At 44.6% G+C, this 23,405-nt stretch overlaps 1 protein-coding gene across 12 annotated transcripts in view; it reads left to right on the top strand.

Moving 5' to 3' along the window:
* GRIA1 (glutamate ionotropic receptor AMPA type subunit 1) overlaps window positions 1-23,405 on the top strand; it is a 289,359-nt gene that overhangs the window by 192,443 nt on the left and 73,511 nt on the right. For all 12 annotated transcript variants that reach the window (XM_001503618.7, XM_001503619.6, XM_070233013.1 and 9 more), the window contains exons 9-11: window positions 10,455-10,565; window positions 11,261-11,467; window positions 17,366-17,736. In XM_001503618.7, the coding sequence (XP_001503668.1) occupies window positions 10,455-10,565; window positions 11,261-11,467; window positions 17,366-17,736 (689 nt within the window). The remainder of the gene's footprint in view (window positions 1-10,454; window positions 10,566-11,260; window positions 11,468-17,365; window positions 17,737-23,405) is intronic.

The following is a 23,405-nucleotide window of genomic DNA, read 5'->3' as shown; positions in this document are numbered from 1 at the left end:
CACATCTGCAATGTCCCTTTTGCATGTAAGGTAACATGTTTACAGGTTCTGGGGGATTGGGGCATGAACATCTTCAGGGACCCACTGCTCTGCCTATCACAAAGGCCAGGTTTAAATGTCCTCTCTGTCATCAAGCCTTCCCCACCCAATAGAAGCCATGTCTCGTCCTCTCGTCTTCATAGAACATTTGACTCCACCAGGACGTCATCACACTCTCCCTTCTTGCAGGGCTATTTGCACACATCCCATCCTCTTTCCTGGACTGTGAGCAACTGGAGGACCCAGGGCCCATTTCCCACCTCCTACTGGGCACACTTCAGGAATCAGCTGCATATAGTGGGCTACAGGCCCACTATCTATCTTAACTTTCAGCAGGTACCAAACAATGGCACCCTATTTGGCTATGTATGTAGACACTGGGAGCATAGCCACTTTTTATCAAAGCTTTGGCATTGGTGATGGTACAAGGGCACTCTCTCTGGAGACTAAATCTATTGTGAGTGATGCTCACCCAGAAATAGTCCAAGTCTGAGTTTAATTTTGTTATCGTCTATTCTTCTGATTCCTGCTGCTGGAGAAGACGTCTGCTGGGTCACTCAGCTCTTATAATCCTCAATTTCCACACGTATTAGATGGAGACATATCATGTCTGCACTGGCACCTGGTCTCTGTGCAGTGAGTGTTCCCTGTGTTAGTGGTTATTAACAGCTATGGCAAATGTGAAGGAGGCGGCACATGACTGAAGTCTGGAAAGCACCAGGATGGCTTGTTTATCACTTTCAAAGCATTTTGTTCTTTATTGTGGTTGTGAAGAATATCAGCCTTGGCGATAAAGCTTCCCTTTCCTAGACAGATAAACTGAGGCAAAGAGGCCCAGTAGGCTGCCTAAGGTCTCACAGTGAGCTGTTTGAAAGGGGACCTTAATTTGGGCTCCTGTCTCTCTAGCCCACATTCATCTTGCTGCAGCCACTGCCACAGCTGGGTGGGTCAGGGTGACACAGTGGGGGACAGCTTAGCGGGTCAGAGTGACACAGTGGGGGACATTCCCAATGTCTGCCGAGGTAGGGGAGCTAGGAGAATTTTGCTGCCTTTAGAAGGGACACCAATCGCATGATCTCCTCCCCAGGCCATCTTCCTTTCAGACGCCGAGAAGTGGTAGTGTCACCCTTGCACTTAGGTGAAAACATGAATGCTGTAGCTCTTTTCATGTGAGACCTTGGGCAGGCAAGCAGGTTGCTCCTACACAGAAAATTGTTGACTGTGGACCTGGGCTGTCCCTGAGAATCCTCAGGATGGCCTTTTGCCCCCAGAGAAAATAAATATTGCTGTTTCCTGGTGGGATGCATTGGCATTTCTATACTACATATGAGCATCTATTAAAATATGGATGTTGAGGGGCCGGCCCCATGGAGTAGTGGTTAAGTTCGGCATGCTCCACTTCAGTGGCCTGAGTTTGCAGGTTCTGATCCCCAGCACAGACCTACACCACTCGTCAGCCATGCTGTGGCAGCAACCCACATATAAAGTGAAGGAAGATTGGCACACATGTTAGCTCAGGACTAATCTTCCTCAGCAAAAAAAAAAAAAAAAAAAAGGATGTTGATCCAGTTTGTTTTCCTATAGGGTAAAGGAGTGGTTTAAAATAAAGCCAGATTCTTTTCTACATGCTAGCAGTAGGCTGGATATATTGAGAATGCAGTGGTGATATAACAAGAATAGAAGTCAGAGGCTTCTGCTCTGGCCCTATCATCACTCAGCTAGGTGACCGTCAGCATGTCTCTTAGCTTCTCAGGGTCTTTAAAACAAATGAGAAGTGTTGGGCTGTGCAACCCCTAGTTCCTCTCAGCTCTGACGTCTTGGATGCCAATGCCTATGGTAACGTTGTTACCAGTCTCGTTCCCCAATCCCATTGTCCCTCTCCTGGCTGGACTTTGGCTTCCTCAGTGGATGTGGAGTTAGGGACTTTCATCAGTTGATCCACTGCCCTTTGGCATTACCTTCCCCAATGACTACTCCTTGGACCAGGGGTCTCAGCCCTCTGAGTCACCGAAACTGTTACGCAGAAAATTTTGGAAGCCCCCTCGCCTCCTCACGACTTGCACTTCGAGAACGTCTCCTCAGGGTTGGAGGCACTGTGGCGAGACTAGTGGTTCTTAGACTTCAGTGAACAGAAGAATTGCCTGGAGGCCTTGTTAAAAATACAGATTCCTGAGTCCAGCTGCTGGACATCCTACTTTTGGAGAACAGACATGAGGCTCAGGAGTCTGCACCGTTGAAAAGCCTCCTCCCCAGCCTGTGGGTTCGTGGCGCTCGGAGAGGTTTGGGGAGAAACGCTGGCAGTGTGGTGACAAGTTTGGGCTTCGGAGGCACGCAGGCCAGGATTTAAGTCTCTAGTTTAATCTTTACAAGGTGTGTGACCTGGAACAAGTTATTTATCCACTCTGGACCTCAGTTACGTCATCTGCAAGAGGAGGACAATACCCTCATAGGGCTGCTGTCAAATTACACAAAACAACCCCTACTCCCCCCATGGCCTGTAGTGAGGGATTCCCAAAAGTGGCACCTACTGTGCAGTGGACACTCAGCCCATTTTCTGTTGGTTTGTTTCAGCTCCCTTCTTTAGACCACAGGGATTTTTATGTCCATCTTGAGTTTGAGTGAGTCAGGCTGTGTAAGCCAGTGGAATGGATAAATCAGCAAACAGAAATAACAGAGTAACCTTAAAATCCACAAGCAAATGCTTGTGCTTTATTTTTCAGATCCTAAGGCCGTTTTTCAACTTACTTTCCAATGATTAAATCCTTTCTTAGAATGTGAGCTTAAGCATCCTTTGTTTACAGGGGATCTGACTTTCACAAAATCAATTTCTCCACATCTGTGGCTTCAGGCCTTTTACTCGATCAGCCTCCTAGCAAAGTAATTTCTCAGATTCAAGGGTGACCTAGTTGTGCTGATTTCAGTGAACAATACATGGCCTTACGTGACCTCTGTAATAAAGAGGAGCGGCTTCTTCTTCATTTGGGGCTTCAGGGACCCCTCTCCTGCTCTTCAAGCCTATAGCCTGCCCAATGATGTGCCAACACACCCTCTAGGTATCTGGGTCTAATTTGACATCCCACTGAAATGTGTGTGCTCTAAGAACCCATCCATTGTAAGTTTAGGAGCTTCGAATGCCAGAATCGTCACTGGCTCTGCTAAAGCTAAATCCTCAGGAAACCCCATTCAGAAATATCACTTTACTGTGAGGTATTGATTTAGGGATCTCTATCCGAATAAAATAGCCAGCCATGGTGGACTAGTGGTTAAGTTTTGGCACTCTCACCACCACAGCCTGAGTTTGTTTCTCAGTTAGGGAACCACACCACCCATCTATTAGCTGTCATACGATGACGGCTGCGTGTTGCTGTGATGCTGAAAGCTGTGCCACAGCTATTTCAAATACCAGCAGGGTCACTCATGGAGGGCAGGTTTCAGCGGAGCTCCCAGACTAAGACAGACTAGTAAGAAGGACCTGGCCTCCCGCTTCAGAAAAAATTGGCCATGAAAAACAGTGGAATATTGTCTGATATAACACCAGAAGGTGAGAGGATGGCACAAAAAGACCGAGAGGGGTTCTGCTCTGCTGTCACAGGGTAACTTGGAACTGAAATCAACTTGATAGCACTGACAACAACAAATACAAATAAAATACCTTGTCAAATTCAGGGAAGATCATAAATTCTGATAAATGGGAGAGAAGTATAGGGAAAATTCTCCAAGGTCTTTCATCAAGGGACCAGCATTGTTGATTTAACCATCTATACCCATCACCATTGATCCTGTAGACATTTTCGGACCAGCATCTACTTCTTATTCAGTTTGGCTTGAATCTCCCTGCCCTGGCCTGAGTTTGTTACCCCGATCCTGTGTACAACTGGAAAGGAAAGACTGGGCAGGAAAGACTAAAGTGACACAAGGTCCTGTTGAGGTCAAAAGTAATCTAAAGACCCAAAGAATTCACAGCCCTCCATTCCGTATGTCCTTTGAAAGTTTTTCTTCAAATCCTTGCCACCGATTTTGGACATACAGAATCATGTTACAGCTCTAAGATGTAGCTCCAAGCCAACCACTTCTCTCCGTTTCCACTGCTGACCCCAGAGCCCAAGCCACTTTTCATGTTTGCCTCCACCCATTCAGTAGCCCACTTACCAGTCACTAGTCCTGGTATCCACATTCTTACCCCTCTACAAGGCCATTTTTCCACCACAAGAGCCAGGACAATAATTCTCAAATATACATCAGGTTAGATTGCTCCCCTGCTTAAAATTTTAACTGGCTTTTTATTGCAGGTAAAATGTAACGTAACTCCTTAGCTTGGCCTTCAGAACTCTATACGCTTCTTCCCTCTGGCATCAGCGAATCTTATTCCATTTTTTCTAGCTCGTTATCTCTATCACTGTATTTTCACGTGCTATGTTTCTTCTTGGCCTTCAGATCTCAGCGCAGGTGAAGTCACGTTGGAGAGGCCATCCCTGACCAAACTCTCTAAAGCAGCCCCCACCCACCCAGCACAGTCACATTATCCCATTTTTATATTCTTCCTAAGGCTTAGCCCTCTGATATATTCTTATCGGTTCATTGATCTAGATTGAAGTTGGCAAACTTCGGCTTGCGGGCCAAATTCAGCCCACTGCCTGTTTATGTACAGCCCATAAGCTAATGATTTTACATTTTAGATGGTTGAAATAAATTACAAGATGACTATTTCACTGCATGTGAAAATTATATGCAATTAAGATTTCGGGTCCATGAGTAAAGTCTTTTTGGAACACAGCCCCCCTCGTTTGTTTGTATATTGTCTCTAGCTGCTTCCGCACTGTAACGGCAGAGGGGAGTAGCTGCAACAGAGACCGTGTGACCTACAAAGATGACCCCTGGTCTGGATATGCATTGTCTTTCTTCCCCTCTTCTCCACCTCCTTGCCACTAAAATGTCGGCTCTCTGAAAGCAGGGACCATAGTTGTGTTCTTTATTATATCCTCAGTGCCTACAATATTGACACATCATAAGCACATGTAAATAAGTGATTGTTTACTAAGTGAGTGGGCAGTTTATTGAATGTTGCTCGGCAACCAGGGAGCATCCTCCTCTGGCCCATATTTCCATAGATCTGCCAACAAGTAAGGGAAAAAAAAGCTGGCAAATTTAATGAAATAACATCTCAAGCAGAACTCAGATAAAGTCACACATAAACTTATTAAGTTCAAATTCTTTTTTTTTTATTATTATTTTTTTTTGAGGAAGACTGGCCCTGAGCCAACATCCATGCCCATCTTCCCCTACTTTATATGTGGGACACCTACCACAGCATAGCTTGACAAGCAGCGCCATGTCCGCACCTGAGATCTGAATCGGAGAACCCCGGGCCGCCAAAGTGAAACACGTGAACTTAACCACTGTGCCACCAGGCCGGCCCCATAAGTTCAAATTCTTTAAGTGTGTTAGTTAAGATAACCCTGGGTTTAGTAACATAAACTCTGAAATCTCAGCTGTTTAATGCAATAGAAGTTTAATTCTTGTTTACCCGGTGACCAGTTTTGGGGTTGAGGGCTCCAGTTAAGACAGGCTTATGGAGGCTCCACTGTCTGCTAGGGTGTTTCTGGCTGTCAACCGCCAGCTGACAGATGAGGAAGAAAGAAAGTGGAAAGTGTGCTGGCGATTTGGGAAGTCAGGCTAAGAGAGTGTGCATCACTTCTGCTGCATTCCATTGGCCGGATCCCAGTCATCGGGCCCACCTAGACACAAGGCAGGCTGGGAAATGTAACTGCTGGCCAGGTAGCCACTTCCCACCAGCAGCTATGGAAGGTATGCTATGGAAGGTAAACCAGAATCTTTCGTAGTCATCTAGTCGTCTTTGCCACAATGGGCAACTTATTTTTTAAAAATTTATTTTAATGGATCTCATTTTTGGAAGTCAGGGTCTGTGGTTTCAGAGACAGCCTAGAAATACAAATATGTAAATTTGACCTGATAACTGTGCAAGGTGGATCAATTGAATTTAATGTTCTATGATCATCTCCTTTTTAGACTTCGTTCACTTAAAAAAAAAATCTGACATCGTCTAGGCTCATTTCCTACATTCAAAGAATCTTTAGAGGTAGATGGAAAACAGGAGATCAAAACTTATAACCAGCCCCAGGAGAAGACCTCTCATGGTCAGAATTGTTAAATCTTCTCCTGAATGATGGGCCCCCATTTTTACCAAACTGCCAGCTCTGATTTACTTTCAGATGGAATCAAAGTTCCTGCATATCCTCAGTAGAGAATCAAAGAGCTGTGTAATAATCCAACCCATTTCTCTAAAAAAAGGGAAATTCACTTGCATCTCTGAAGTGCGATGTCTCTTCAAAAATCTTTGCCAGCTTTCTTTTCATCAAACTGTGGAAACAGGTTTCTCTGCCTGCTAGCTTACATGAGTGCAAGCTGAGTTTTGGCATCACCCTGCTTTTCTGACTGCTGATATCATTTGATTTCCCTACAAAAGGGTTAGTAATAAAATAAGCTTGTTTATAACATTTAACTATTTCTTTAGCTTTTGATACCAAAGGAGCTATATATAAGCCAAACTATACAATAATTTTTACAGATCCCAATTTAATGCTAGTGCTATGACACCAGCTTTAAAGGACTTCTATCCTTAAAAATTAAAGTCTCTTTCTAAGCCCTATTAATCTGGTCTACACAGATTTATCTTGTTTTTCTCTTCTCTTTTATCAAAATTGCTCGAGACTTTAGAGCAGTGTTTTTTGGGTTTTGGATCACTTGTCCAAGGACTTTCTGCAGGTAAAGGGGGTTACGTGGTCAAATGAGTTTGAGAAATGCTCCGTAATATATACTTCTTTTGGAGATTGACAGTGTTCAATAGCAAATTGAAACTGAGATGTCTTACATTATAGAAGCCTATTAGCCTTCAACTAGGCAGTACCCTACTGAATATCATTTTTTAGTTCACTGACAACTTCATATGAACCACCCACTGTGCTCATTGTTGTACAAGAATTAACTCATTTAGTCCTCGCTGCAGCCCAGTGAGACAGGTTCTCTTGTTGCATCCACTCTACAGAGCAGGACTGAGGCCCATCGAGGTCAAGTAATGGGCCCAAGGTCACACAGTTAGGAATTAAGAAAGTCTACCTTTTAAACCAGGTTTGTCTGATGCCAGAGACCAATGTTTTGACCATCAAGCCCCCATTTAAAAAATAATACTTATTAATACACTGTAGATTTTGGAGGAATTAGTTGCATATCAAAGAAGGCTATGTCCTCTGTACTGATGGTTGTACGGTTTGAGTAGGAACAGCTAAACCTATGACTAATTGTGAAGAGGGAAGAAGGAAGGAAGAAAGGAAGGGAGGGAAGGAAGAAAAAGGAGGAGGAAGGGAATGAAAACACCTCAGCATCATCTATGGGGGGAAAATAACAATTATGTTGACCAGAGCTGCTCCCAAGTTTGTATTAACTATATTAAATAATCCTACCTTTGAGTCCGTGACCTGGCTTCTGTGACCCACCACTAATCTGCTATAGAAGCTGTGTGGTATAGATCATTTTATCATTTGATCTCCCCAAGCCTCAGTTTTCTCATCTGCAAAACAGAGAAAACAACTCCAAGCCTGTCTATGCCATTTGCATAGTGTGGGGAGCACAAGAGTTAAATGTTGGGAGAGTACTTGGGAAATGTTTTTTTTACTTTCATCTTGATATACTACAATAGTGGTTTTAAACATTTATTTTTCAGCCAGAGGGCTCCTTGTAAAAATGAAGTCTTAAGGGGAATCCCAACACATGAACTAGATAAAAAGCAGAGCTGATGTTGAAGCAGGATGGGGAGCCCAGGGCTTCCCTCCTCTTCCCTGACCCCTTGCCCGCCTCCCCTGGAAGGGGTGAAGGGGCTCCACGGATGCCCTGGGGCTCCGTGCAGTGCTGGCCTAGCAAAGGGAGGGAGGCGAGGCTGCGTTGTGGTCTTGAGCAAGTCCCCTGGTCTCTGAGCCTGTTTCTCTCTCTGTAAAGGAAGGGGTTGGAAGAAATGACTCTTCTGGCTTCTTCTAGCTCGGACATTCTGGAAATCTAAGTTTCTGGTTCTTGTATCATTAGACAGAAATGTCTCCTTCCACGCTGACTAAAACTGCCCCATACAGGCAACACCGTGCACATGCGTGCACTAAGGATAAATGTGGACCCAGTGTCCTGGGAGACAGGCTCCCCATTCAAGCCTCTGAACCGTCTCAGCACCAACAGGGTCCACTGTCTCTGGATTGGATGTGCTCATTCTCTCAACAAACATTTCCTGAGCCGCTTCTCTGGGAATGGATGTGCTGCGCTAAGAAAGGGATCCTAGAATGAGTAGACCTCTGGCCTTGTCCACAAGGAGCCCACAGCATCATGGAGAGAGGAGGACAGACATGCAAACAGCTCAGCCACGGGGTTCTAATGGGAACCCACATGAGGCACTCAAGGGTTGGCTGGAGCTACTGGAGCACGGAAGGGCATGGCCCTGTGCTCAGCCTTCCTGGCTCGATTCCTGGCTCCATGGTTGTCCTGTGGCCTTGGGAAACTTACTTCACTTCTCTACTTCTCGGTTTCCTCACATTTAAAATGGGAATGATAATTAGCCACCCACCTCATGGGTTTTTGTGAGCATGAAAGGAGTTAAAACCTAAAAAGCACTGAGGAGAATGCCTGAAACAAATTAAGCACCCAGTACCCATTAACTAATATGATGCCCAGCCCAGGCCGAGGCCCCTCTTAGCAAGAACAGCGTGGTGGTGAAAAGCCACCTCCACAGACATTGCCAGGGTTCCCGGCCCAGCTCTGCCACTTTCCAGCTGCATCACCTTGGGGAAATTAACAAACTCGCCTAAGCCAGACAAAATGGCACAGAAACTATGAAACACTTAGCCTCTGACATAGCAAGGACGTAAACAATGCTGGTAATTATTATTATTGTTGTTGTTGTTGTTGTTGTTGTTGTTAAGAGCAGAGAGATCACAGGGAGAACTGTTTATTTCCAACTGAGGGACTGGGCAGGACACCCAGGTAAAGATGACGCTTGAGTGGACTATGGTCATGTGCCTCGGTTTTTGTGAGCCTGGGCTGAGTTCTGACCGCTGGGAGACCTGCTCATCCCTCCGCATGTGCTCTTCAAATTCACAGTCCTTTTCGCCCTTTACGTCTACAGCCATCAGAATCATCACAAAACAAAACATAACTGTCTAAAGATATATAGAGACAGAGGTGTGTATGTGCGTGTGTGAGCCACGCCATTCTGCTCTTCCCAAACCTTCCGTGACTCCCTCTTGCCTTCAGGATAAAGTCTACACTGTTTAGCCTGGCCTTCAAATCCCTCTGCTACCTAAGCCCAAGTGTCCACTGCCCTCTTGGACTAACCGTATCTTCCACCCAGGACCCACTGAACTTACACATCTGGGCAGATTTATGCCTTCATATCTTGGTTCATATTCTCTCACCTGAAATGTCTGGGCCCAACCTGTCCATCCCTCACGACCTTAAGCCTTGCCTCCTCCTGCTGCCTTTTTCCAGCACAGGTTCCGACACTTGGCTTCTGCTTCTCTGAACTCCTTAGGCCCAGGCTCTCCGAGTCACTCACTTGTCACTTCTGGGGCCACATGTATGGATGTGTCGTGTCTTCCCAAGTAGACTGGAGGAATCTCAGAGCAAGGACTCTCTGTTAAACTTGTTTGTATCTCTCTCAAACCTGCCCCACGCTACCACCAATGGTTTAGCCCAGAGACTTGCACGCTATAGGGATATGATAAGTATTTGCTGAAAGACCTCGGAAAATGAGTCAATATAAATAACTTCTGATTTTTAAGAAATTAGTGTTGTCAGCCAGTATTTGTAGGCACTACTTTATGCTCAGTATTATCATAGTTTATAATTGGAAATAAGAGAAATAAATAAAGGATAAATTAGCCATCACCTAAGAAGTTAAATCTAGATGGAAAAATACAGTTAACTAAACAGAAAGCAAAGAGAATGTAATGTTTAGATCGTATGATTCCAGCTACAGCTCAGAATGAGCTCGGGAAGAGAAGGGTTAGTAAGCGTGGGAGAGAAGGATTTGGTCTTGAGAACAACGGGGAAGTAAATCTCCACAGCCATGGCTTGCATGGTACAAAACAGTTTGGCTGCATAAGCAGTTAAGCCCTCACCCCTCAGAGAGGGCAGTCCAGCCCATCGGGTTGAGGATTTCCCATGAGCAGGACTGGGAGGACCTGGAGAGCATCTTGCTTCTTGTTTTTATCTACCAATACTTTAGAGCCCGGGTGTCCAATACTACATGGTGTGATGCTGAGCTCCTTGCTTTCCTGTCTGGTGTTGGCTGGGTGGCCCAGAGTAGGCCAGTCCTGAGGAGCCTGGCTCACCTTATGTCACCACCTTCCTTTCATTAACAGATCGGCTACTGGAATGAAGATGATAAGTTTGTCCCTGCAGCCACGGATGCTCAAGCCGGAGGGGATAATTCAAGTGTTCAGAATAGAACGTACATCGTCACTACAATCCTAGTGAGTACTCAGTCTTTGATGAAGCTTATCTGGGCTGCAAGCTAGACCAACACTAAGGTTCTCCCCGGAGTGACAGCTGGTCATTCTTCTTGCCAAAACCATGCCATGGATAGAAGGGGGGAGTGGGAAAAGGAGTTTCCTGGAAGTCAGAGGTACTGTGTTCACTCTGGCTCTGCCACTATTTCACTTTGTGCCTTTGGGTAAGTCCCTTCCCCTCCTTGGAACCATAGTTTCCCCATAGGTAAGGGTGAGACTAAATTGTGGTGGTTTTCATACTCCACCCTCTCTTAGTGGAAGCCATTTTCAAAGAAAGGCTCCTCCAGTCCAGCACCTAAAGGAGAGAGAAGTGAAGCTGCTTATGATTTTCAATGACTGAGCATGAGAAACCTCGAGCCTATTTAGGGTCTACTTCCCCGACATAGTGCCCCTAGAGGCATCTCCAAAAACACAAGAGCTCCTGCAAAATAACTTGAAAAGCTGTGCACTACATCTCGATGATGCAATATTCTTATTTTAACAGTTTGCTTCCTTATCCCAAAAAGTTCTGTAATGGGGGGAGCATAAATGCAAGAAGTGGATTTAGGGGCTAGAGAGACTTTCCCAAAGTTAACAAATGTTGGTGACATTCTCTTCTGGCATGCCAAAGTCCCCCCTACTCAAAACCCACATTCTCTGTCTCCCCATTTCTCCACCAGGAAGATCCTTATGTGATGCTCAAGAAGAATGCCAACCAGTTTGAGGGCAATGATCGCTACGAAGGCTACTGTGTGGAGCTGGCGGCAGAGATTGCCAAACACGTGGGCTACTCCTACCGTCTTGAGATCGTCAGTGATGGAAAATATGGAGCCCGCGACCCTGACACAAAAGCTTGGAATGGCATGGTGGGAGAGCTGGTCTATGGAGTAAGTTCTTCACACTATGGGGAATTGGAGGGCAGAGGCAGAGGGTTTGAAAGTAAATCACTTGGTAGTTGGCTGGTCCTGCCCACAGATGCTGATTGGACCCTAAAATTTAGTATTGTTGCTGCTGAAAAGATGAGGAGTCCAAGATCCGATGTTTTAAGACATTCTTTGTTCAGGTTCCTGGTCCCAGCTCCCTCAGCCCCACTCAGCTCAGTCTTGTGACTTCAGTTGATCATCATCCAACACAAGTGATAGTTTGTGAAACAAAGGCTGACTGCTGAGCTGTCACTTCCCTGCTCAAAGTCATTTATGGCTCCGTCAATATGAATTTCTTCCTTGGTGTTAGATGCACCCTAGATCCAACCTAACTTTCTAGTCACATGCCCAATACTCGCTCTCCTGCACCTTCCATTTCAGCCCAACCACCCCGACTCACTCTGTTCTCTAGAGTGCTCCCTTCCATTTTGCATCTCTAAAATCCTACCCCTTCTCTAAATCTGTATCAAATATTACTTTTTCTAGGATGGCATCTCTTTCTCCCCATAACAGATACGAACTCCCCTTTTTAACTGTTCTTGCCTTTCACTCTAGCATTTAGTTTCTGCTTCTTTTATGGCTTACCCTGCCTTGTATATTGGTTATCTATGTAATAGGGGTGGGTCCACTCCGTCTTTATATCACTCACTACACTTGAAATAGCACCATGTGCAATTGCTATAAAATCTTCAATAAACTGAAGCATTTTTGAGAAGCCACTGAATGCCTGAATTGTTTGAAGTATTTAGGGAATCATTGAGAAGTAAAAGATATGATCCCTGTCCCCAATGATCTTAACATTTTATGGGGTGGAAAAAACAATAAGAGAGAATAATAAAAAAAAAAAAAATGGCGTAGAGTCAAGGAGCCTAAATTGTATAGTTCAGGCAAGAGGCTAACATGAGTTTGTCCAGCCCTCAAGAAGGGTGTGGAACTTGAAAAGTGGCCATATTCAAATAGAGAGAAAGGCAACCCAGGAAATTCTAAATTATAAAAAGTAGAATGATGATGGAAATAAGTAAGGTGTGAGAGGAGAGTGAGAAAACACTGATGAGTTTTGTAGAGGGCTTGAGTTAAGGAGTAGTCAGGGATAAGTTGGGTAAGAAATGACAAGGGGAAGAGTGTGGCTTGCCTCAGTGGGCAGTGGGAGATCGTGAAGATACTTGAGGAGAACAACAAAAGGCAATGGAAGAAGAATCCAGCCACCACGTGCGGGCAAGGAACCACCACGGCTTCACTCACAGAAACTGAAGACTCCAGGCTGGGTCTTTGAGCTGAAGCATATGCCGAGTCTCAAGTTGATGTTGAGTTTTGGTCAGGAGGTAGCAACCATTTTTAAATCTCATTGTCTCACATCAAAGCAAGAGGAGTCATGATGGCCATGAGAGCCATGTAGAGGGAATAGAAAGAAAGAAGAGATGGAATAAAGACAATCTTCCCTAGGAAGGTGGCTTTCGAGATACCTAGGAAGATGGTTAATGAGTCAAGGTGTGTAAAGTGCTTCTACCCTTGCTCCTCCCTCTACTACCTCTCACTTGGGGAAGTTCCACTGAGGAAAGATACAGACCTGGAGAGTTAATGCTGCATCTGGAGGCGGGTTTCCATGGGAACCTCCATCAAGCGCTTAAGGTCATCCCCATGGCAACTGCTGTGAACTATTCACCTCCACCAGCTTCATCTTTACTTCACCCCATGTAATGTGGTTCCTTCAGTAAAAGGCTGGTAATCTGGGCAGAAAAATGTCGTGACCACCCTGAGAGCAAGCCCCTCAATAGCCCGCAGTCAGTGATGGGTCACTGGCCCCTCAGTAACAAACCAGAGTTACCTCTGGTTGCCTCAGCTTCCAGCCGTCCCCCATTTCCTCCCCTCTGCCAGGCGTGTCCTTCTGTCCAGTAAAAGTTAGTCTGAAGACTCCATGATGGCTCCAGTTGCATGTCTGCCCTTGATTTTCTCTCTGGCTTTTCTTTTCTATCTCCCTGAGGAAGAATAAAGGAATCTGGGGAAGTATCTCTCAGCCACAAACAACCATCAAGGTCAGAAAAAATTCATTTGAAGACCTTCAAGTTTATTCTTTCTGTGCCTTTTAAATAGCTAAATCCATCAGGGTCTCTCTCATCTTCCTTTTACTCCCTCTTGTTCTTATCAGCAATTGTAGTAGGAACAGTTCAGCACATAGTATGTGCCAGGTGCTATGCTAAACACCCACATTATTTCATTTAATCCCCATAACAACCCCATAAGGTGGACATGATTATTTTCCACATTTTTTTAGATAAGGACACTGAGGCCCAGAGAGGATAAATAATTTGGCAAGGACATACTGCTAGTAAAAGCAAAGTCGGGACATGCAGCCATGGCATTTGTACTCCAGGCTGGGACCCACTGCCTCTGTAGAAATCACACTCTCCATGTACCGGACCATAAGGCCAATATTAACTGATGGTGAGAACAGCAATAGCGTCTGCCTTAATCACAGGGTACTTTCTTGCCTGTCCTTTGTCATGGTGAAACAAAGACAGTGAACTTTGGAGACAGACACCTAGATTTCACTTCTGACTGCCAATTTACCGGCTACATGACTCCTGCAAGCCATTGAACTCCTCCGAGAGTCACCTCTGAAAACCAGGGAAAGTGGATCCTTTATCACAGGGGCGGGAGGCAGGGGTGGTATTCACCTACACAGTGCCTGACTCAGAGCAGATCTCCATTCCTGATAGTTTTCTTCACTTTTCGTTTTTATCTACCGCATCAAAACTGTTCACTCTTTTCCCGGGATTGTTTCTAGACATTGCGTATTTTGTTTTGGGATCTCCTAGGTGAGTGGTTCTCACAGCGCTGTGTCTGGACCAGCAGCACATCACCTGGGAACTTGTTAGAAATGCAAATTTTCAGATCTCACCCCAGACCCACTGAATCTAGAAACTCTGCCACCTGTGTTTTTAAAGCCCTGCAGGGGATTCTGATGCATGCTCAAGTTTGCGAACCACTGTCCTAAGATGTCAGCTTAAGGAAATAATGTTGACCACCTGTGAAGGGCTCACGCGTCACGCTACTCTCACATATAGGAATTCTTTTGACCCTCACCAGACAATCCTGCCAAGTAGGTAAAGCAAAAATTATGTTTTCTAAATGAGGAAATTGATATCCAAAAAGACAACTGTCTCACTTAAGGCCACGTGGTCAGTGAGTTGCAGAACAGAGCAGCCGGGTCTGCTTTGCCCGATAAGCTCTGCCCTCGACGGATCCTACAGGGCTCCAGGCACTGCCTGAGGGGCTGGAAATCAAGCCCCAAGGCTTCTCAGCCAGCATCAGACCAGCTAAAGCACCGCTGCTTCACACAAACCACCTGCCCTCTTTGGACATGAGTTTCTTATCTGTAAAATGAGGTCATTGAAGGTAGCATCTCCCACTGTGTGTGTGTCCTACACACATGCATGCCTTTGGACGCTCAGGGATGCATGGCGAAATATTTTGGAAGTACTGCATCTACTTTCCCCTCTCCGGAAAAATTCTCAGTGCATGGTGATTTTTTTAAAAGGTTCTGAGAAGTCCCGCCTCAAAGTAACCTGTTTAAATTCGTGTTTCCCAATGTTTATTTTCATCTTATACTTATTAATATCCTTCCAGAAATTATGTTCCATGGAACAAATCTTGTAACTGCCGAAGGAACTAAGCACTAAGATGTGGTTTTATGATTTTTGCAGTCCATAGTCCTTTTTATTAACTCCCATCAGGAGGCATAAAACAAATCTATTCCTTTTAACACTTTCTCTTTTTTTTAAGATTGGCACCTGAGCGGACATCTGTTGCCAATCTTATTTTTTTTTCCTTCTTCTCCCCAAAGCCCCCCAGTACATAGTTGTATATTCTAGTTGCAGGTCCTTCTGGCTCTACTATGTGGGACGCCAATTCAGTGTGGCCTGATGAGTGGTGCCATGTCCACACCCAGGATCCGAACCAGTGAAAACCTGGGCTGCTGAAGCAGAGCATGTGAACTTAACCATTCAGCCAAGGGCCGGCCCTGCCTTTACCACTTTCAAAGCCGGTTTTTATCCACCTCCATTCTGGGCTAGTCCCTCTAAGTCATTTTTTTTTTTTTTTACACTTTTCTCCCCCATTCCTCTTCTATCTATGTTAGGTTACAGAAAAAAGAGTAGATATCTTCTTCCTTGCACTGGCTTATAAGTGTTTGTAAAAATTATCAAGATTTGTGCAGTGGGTGTTAGGGAAAAAAACAGAGTTACTATAAAATTCACACTGGACTCCACATTGCTTTATGGAAAGTTTCTATAAGTGAGAACTTAAGTCATTCTGAAGTCAGGCTTTTATTCCACTTAAAGCACCTTCTCAATAATCCCAGCCAATGAGAGTAACCAGAGGAAATCTCTAAGCAACAGCAGCCGGCGGCTAAGCAGGGTCCCCGCCTGCACCACATCTGTCACCAGCCTCACATCTGGACCATTGTGCAGCATCATAAGTGGAAACCGTTCGCCTCAAACAGACTTTCATAGACCCATCTCTCATTTTAAAAATGAATCTCTGTCCGTGGAACCCTCTTGGATCTTCAGGATCTCTTGATCTCAGGCCAACAGAGCAGTGGGTTTTCATTGCATAGATGCCAGTGCTTCTGCCAGTAGGGGGAGGTGGGAAAGACAGAAGAGCAAGGCTGGATGCCCAAGGATGAGCATTTCTTGCAAGCTTTTATGTTTATCTACGTACTGGACTTGAATTTTAAAAATTGAATTATTTATATATTTTTTCACAGTCTTCCTAGAAAAATAGCTGTGAGGCTGCTTTTCCTTCTCTCTGCCAGGCCTTTGCTCGCATAATTCCCTCTTCCAGAGCAGCCCGTCAAAGTCCTACCCATCCTTCAATGCCAGATTTCCACGTCACCTTGTTGATGATGCAGTCCCGATCTCCCCAGCCAGAATTGATTCCTCCCTGTTCTCCTGTAGCGTTTTGTGTCTCCTGAATAGCACATATCCAGCCTATCTTGTAGATTGAAAAATTGTGTGTGGAGGTGTGTATGGGCGTGTGTGCATATACTCACCTCTCCTATTAGTTTGTAATTCCCTGAGTGTAGGGGCCATGGCTTACCTTCAGCCCCATCCTAGGGCTTGCAGATAATGAATGCCCAAGAAATGTTTAGTGAGTTAAATTTGCCTCCACTATCTTGTTAGCCAGGACTATCTTGGTTGCAGGTAAAAGAAACCCAACTCAAACTGGCTTAGGTAAACAGAAGGACTGGTTCATGTTCCTAGGGACGAATAGAAGAATATATTGACACATGTTCCTAAGGAGTCCAGGGTAAGCCCTGAATTTAGAGTGGCCCAAATTATTTCATCATGGGTCAGCTTCTGCATCTCTCACTCTGACTCTCGGGGCTAATGCTCATTAAACCAACCTGGGTCCTATGCCATCCTTGAAAAATCATTCTGGCCAGGAATTGGAGTACACTGATGGCCAAATCTAGGTCATGTGCTTCACCGCGTAACCAGAGCGACCATTTGAACACAGAGGTCTGAGAGTAGGGCAGGAGTGGTTCTTCTACCAGAGGAAGGAAGCATGGCTGCGTGGCAGACAAAACAACAGACATCACAACAGCCTCCTTCTAGAAAGGTGAAGAAGACACCGCTAACAATTAGAGCTGTCAAATAGTGGGATAATCTCTCCTCTAAGATATTGAGCTGATCGTTAATTTCTCAGAAACATTTTATAGAGAATGGGGGTGTTGGACTTCTGAGGTTCTTTCCAACTCTCATTTCCTTTAAGATACAAGAGAATATTCACAGTAAAGAGAGAGACGAGAGAACGGAGGACTGCTGAGCTCAACTGCATTTTTCTTCTCTATTTGTTTTGCAGAGAGCCGATGTGGCCGTGGCCCCTTTAACTATCACTTTGGTCCGGGAAGAGGTGATAGACTTCTCCAAGCCATTTATGAGTTTGGGGATCTCCATCATGATAAAAAAGCCACAGAAGTCCAAGCCGGGGGTCTTCTCCTTCCTTGACCCTTTGGCTTATGAGATCTGGATGTGCATCGTCTTTGCCTACATTGGAGTGAGTGTCGTCCTTTTTCTGGTCAGCCGCTTCAGCCCCTATGAATGGCACAGTGAAGAGTTTGAGGAAGGGCGGGACCAGACAACCAGTGACCAGTCCAATGAGTTTGGGATATTCAACAGCTTGTGGTTCTCCCTGGGAGCCTTCATGCAGCAAGGATGTGACATTTCTCCCAGGTCAGTCAGCTCTTCTCAACCCTTTTGCCTAGTGCTATATTTTTCTTGGAAAAAACAAATATTGGAAAGTTAAGGGATAGGAATTATTTCCCGACTTCATCATATTCAGTTTTTCAACTATGCTTACAGTCAACTGTCCATTGCATGCTGTGGGTTATCTGGACACCTCCTATGTCTGGACCAGCTCTGTGTGCTATCTGGTTGATGTGTTATGTCAAGATTAATAGGCATAATCACCACTCCAATATTCTATAGCTGAAAGGTACAGAGAAAGGATGAGAGGACGGTATGGTAAAACTAACATCTATTGAGCACCTACCATATGCCAACCAAGGTTCTGAGTCCTCTACATGCATTATCTCATTGAATCTTCACAGAAGCATAAGGTGACCCTCTCTTCATCTCCTTTCATAAATGAGGAGCCACAGAAATGTTGGATATCTTGACAAGGTTACACAGCTTGTAGCTGTGGGAGTTGAGATGCAGCCCACCATCCCATACTACTTCTGAATGGTGGGAGGAGCACTGAACTATGAGTGGGTTTTAGCACTGGCTCCACCATGCTCTGTGGCCCTGAGCAAGTTGCTTGACCCTCATAGACCTCGGCTTCTTCATCTTTAAGAGAAAAGAGTCTGTTTTTCTTTGTTCTGAGAAAGACTTTGGAAATCAGCCAGTTCCAATGGTGATGTAAATTTGTTTCTTAAGGTTCAAAAATGGCATTTCGCAGAGGTGCCTCAGATATTGCACTGAGACTACTGGGGTGACCAAATCAGTGAGGTTTCAGCCCCCCACTTGGAGCCAGAGTAGCTCCATTTTTGTCTGTTTTATATATTAGACTAGTTAATACTATTTCTCTTGAAAAAAAGATTCTGAAGCTCAGAAAGAATGGAGGAAGGGTGGAAAGGAGAGGGTGGGCAAAAGAAATTTGAAAACAACCAGTCCAGACAATTCCCACATTTACTGAGCTCCTATCTTTGAGTGTGACGTTCTTTCATCTACATTCTGGAATATTCATGCCACAAATCTCCTCCAATATACCTGATAACAAGCGCTGACTATATTTCCTTTTACAAGTGCTTAATGTCTATGAACTCTTTGTCCAGTAGACAGTCCCTTGTAGATTACCAAGTTTCTAAAAAATGCAGGGAGGCGTGGCTTAGAATTTGGCTGCTATGGATAGATTCACACACACTCTCATTTTCAGGGGGCATAATTACACAAATATCAAAGGCTCACGGACATGTGCTGGAGGCATCTTTACTACGTCTCTTTTGCATTTGAGTGTCCATGAGGATCGATATACCTGAGTAACGATGGAATAAAATCTTCCTCAGGAGCTTCCCTCAGCGCTCATTTTTGCCTGCTGTATAATTCAGATAGTGTCATCATTCACCATTATAATCTTGTTTTTCTTTAAATAAGAAGACAGTCGGGGGAGGGGGTGTGCGTGGGAGAGGAAGTGTGAGACTGGATGCTTGGCCAATACTGGCAAACACATGGTGAAGAGTAGATAGAACCAAGCAGGGGAAAGGCTTGCTTAAAAATAAATCAGGCCAGTAGATAAACAGTGGGAAGAAATGATTCTTATCTAGTCAGTATAATGTAGGGCCGTGAAAACAAGCATGTGTCTGAAAAGATCCACGGGCTTGTTTTTTTCTCCATTATTTCCTTCATCCAGTGGGCATCTTACCTCCTAAATATGGCACCCCTGTTGTCTGACCTCAGACTCCCCACCGTTCCTCCAGAGGTCTCATATTGGTGGACCATGAGCTGAATCCTCTACCACGCATGTTTCTGTTTGATCTGCATGCAGTTTGGCAATGGTTGTCCAAAACTGAGTGGCAGCTGCCCTCTTTAGCTGATCCACGCGTTCCCCACTTCACCACCACCCACAGCTGACTGTCTTCATTCCTTTGTTACTCAGCTGGTCCTTGAGAGACTGTTTGAGTTTGTGACCTGTGGCTGCAAGAGGATTTTCAAACTGTGTTTCCAGGACTTCTGAGGGTTCAATAGGATATCTTAGGAACTGACGTTGAGGTGAAGATGAGACTGAGCGGGAATGCGCGCCGACTCCCTCTTCCCCATAATTGATAGAACAACTCCACTCTGCGTCTCTGTTTTTTCCGGGTAAAATGGAAATACTAGTTCCTATCTCAAGTATTATTGTGAAGTTTAAAAGAGATTGATATGTATAGAACCCATAACACAGTATCCAGCCAGCACATAGGAAGCACTATAAAACAGATGCTGTTTTTTATTATTTTATCAATTTTATATATTGGGCTTCTACTAAAACTTCACTAGAAGAAAAGGTGCTCACCCTGATTTGAAAGCCACTGGACTTCTCTCTTCTGGGGAAGGCCAGGGGCAAGGCAGAAAGAGCCAGTGGTTCACTCCAGAAACCAGCAATACCTGGATTCCTGAGGTTCTTCCCCATAGGAACCAGGGAGAAAGATTTGTCACTTTGAATTAAAGGGTCTGACAGACACAGGAGTAAACCTGCCAGAATAAGGGGTTTTATCCGCTTGAGATGGACTCTTCCTTATCAGGCCTACCCTGGCCAATCCCAGAGCTTAGAGGCCTGTAGAAATACCCTGACTCAGAACATGCATCATAATGTTTCTTGGAAATATATGCGAAAGAGAGAAGGTATATAGTTCATCTCACTAGAGCCAGAGAAAAACACAAGGATACTAAGATAGTGATGAGAGCCAGGACGAGGCAGACGACTGCAAACACCAACAGAAGCTGTGGTTGCTGTTGTTTACATATTTCCTGTGGAAGTCAGCAAGTTTCATGAGCCGCTGATATGCACGGCACCATGTTAGACACTGAGTGTTGTGACGGGAGGTACTTTTAAGTGACTTGTGTACGTCAAACATCCTTTCAAATGAGCTTCAATTAATTGTTCTTACTATTTACTTGAAGAATATATCATAAGTCCTCACTAATTTAGAATTTGGGGAACTAAGTTCCACCTAAATTGCTTACATCTGCACTCACACACAAGTAGCTTGATCTTTTTTTAATCTCGTCAAAGTTCATATTAATGTCTGTTAGCCAAACGCCAATGAAATGTGGCCAAATGTGGTTGTCTGCATGTAACAAAATAGTCCGACCGCAGTAATAGGAACAGATAGAGAGCTGCCTTTCTTACATCGTAAGAAAAGTGGAGGCAGACAGTGGCTCACGGTTCAGTGAAATCAGGATCAGCTGTTCTGTGATTCTCTTGGCCTTTCCTTCGTGTTCGCAAAATGGTGGCTCCCATATTGTGCCTATATTCCAGCAGCAAGAAGTGGAAGAAGTGTTGCCAGCCATTTCTGTGTTTGCATGAGAAAAACAAGTTTCTGGTCACTGTAGGTATGTATTTCTACAGATGTAAGAGAGGATTAATCCATCAAATGTTGTAATTGAGCACTTTCTAGGATCTAAACCTGGCCTTAGGTGCAAGGCCAAGCATTATGGCAGATGTGAAGAACCAAGAAAGATGAGTTCAGACCTCTGACTTTGCAAGTGAGTAGAAGAACCAAGATACAAAAAAAAGGTAGATAATAAAGCAGAATATGTATTTGAATGATTCCCAAGTGCAAGATTTATAGTCAATTGGTAGGAAAGAGAGAAAGATCACTGAGGACTAAGATGATCTGGGCTGGCTTAGTAGAAAAGGAGAGACTTGGGCTCGTCCCAAGGATAAAGCCAGACTTACAGAAGGTCCTCCAGGTAAGGCAGTCAGGTGAATGGGGGGAGCCCAAGCAAACAAGGGGAAATGACTGTGCCTTGAGACTAAGTATCCCATGATTCAGATAGACTTGGGTTTGAATCCTTGTCCAACAGTTATTGGTTGTAAGATTTGAGCCAGTAACAACTGCCAAGCCTGTTTCCTCAACTTTAAAAAAGGGGCCATTTATACCAATATCATAGGATTCTTACAAGAAGACATGAACAAACAGAGGCTGAAGCACATCGCCCAGTGCCTAGCATATACTGAGGGTTCAAAAAATCTTAATTGTCGGGGCTGGCCTGGTGGCACAGTGGTTAAGTTCGCACATTCCGCTTCAGCAGCCCAGGATTTGCAGGTTCGGATCCCAGGTGTGGTCATGGCACTGCTTGGCAAGCCATGCTGTGGCAGGCGTCCCATATATAAAGTAGAGGAAGATGGGTACAGATGTTAGCTCAGGGCCAGTCTTCCTCAGCAGAAAGAGGAGGATTGGCAGCAGATGTTAGCTCAGGGCTAATCTTGCTCCAAAGAAAAAAAAAGGAAACCTTAATTGTCTTTCCCTTCTTTTGTGTTAATCACCTCACTTCCTTTCTACTTTGTCCCTGGCCTCCTGCCAATCATTTGTATTGTCTTCTAAGAGTTTTCTGAGGCTCACTGACATGCATCTTCTTATCTGGCTGTGCTCCTGGCCCAGCACTGGCCAGAGGGAAGTCCAGAGGCTGTTCCCAGGAGGAGGCGGAAGGCTGCCAGGTGCAGTGTTATGACTCGAGGATATTGGCAGCCTCTCTCATTCCATCCCAGGGTTGTTTCTCAGCTCAAGCCTAGATAGGAACTGGTTCTGAGCTTCCGCCTGCTTCCCTGGCGAAACTCGTCTCCTGGACAATGACCCTTCCCTGCCAAACCACACTGCCCACAGTCCCCTCCTGATCTCCCAGGCACCTGGTTTTGTTTCTTAGTGGTCAGCATTACGATGATTTTCTCTGTATCCCAGAGTGACAGATACCGGTTTTGCAGGACTTGTAAATATGCAGGCTTTTTCAACAGAGTAATTCAGAATATGAGCTCTGGAGTTAGATCTGGGCTTAATCCTGCCTCCTACACTAATTTGCTGTGTGACCCTGGGCAACTAGCTTTGCAATTTAGAGCCTCTATTGCTGCATAACAAGCCACCCCAAATTTGTGGTGTAAAACAACAGCCATTTTATTATCTTTACAGATTTTGTGGGTCAGGAAATTTAGAAAGGGGCACAGTAGGATGGTTTGTCCCTGATTAAAGATGTCCAGCACTTCATATGGAAAAACTAGAAGGCTGTGGATGACATGACAGCTCAGGGATGGAATTATCTGAAGGTTCACTCACTCAGCATGGTGGCCGGGTTCTAAGAACAAGGGACCAAAGAGAAGCAGGTAGAAACTGTTTCACCTTTCCTGACCTACCCTCAGAAGTCACATAGCATAACTTCTGCCATAATCACAAGCCCCGCCATGTCAAAAGGGAAGGAACATATATTCTACCTTTCAGTGGGACAAGTGTCAAAATCACATGGTGAGAACAACATGTGGAATGAGAGAGGTTGCTGTGGCATATTTGGAAAATACAATCTGCCACACCTTACATAAAAGTAAAGGTAACACTTTGGAATCATTGTGAAAATTAAATAAGATAAGGTATTTAAAGTTCTTAGCATGGTGCCTGACATGCAATGAGTACTCAATAAAAGGCATGTGTTCATTCATTCTCTCTCTCTCTCTCTCTCTCTCCAAGTAGAGATACATACACATATATATGACATTTACAGTCAGTGCTTATTAATATGTAGTCAGTACTTACTAATATTTCGTGTCCTTAATGGCTGCTAGTAATTATTTAAGTTAATGAACCTATAGATTAGATCCTTAATGAATCTCCAGAATAGAGCCTTAAAAGTCAGGTAGTTTCTTGTCTAATCAT

Source organism: Equus caballus, chromosome 14 (assembly GCF_041296265.1).
Source record: "Equus caballus isolate H_3958 breed thoroughbred chromosome 14, TB-T2T, whole genome shotgun sequence".
In the NCBI taxonomy this organism is placed as follows: Eukaryota; Metazoa; Chordata; class Mammalia; order Perissodactyla; family Equidae; genus Equus; species Equus caballus.
The sequence above is the reverse complement of the archived record's forward strand: the minus strand, read 5'-3'. Positions and strand labels throughout refer to the sequence as shown.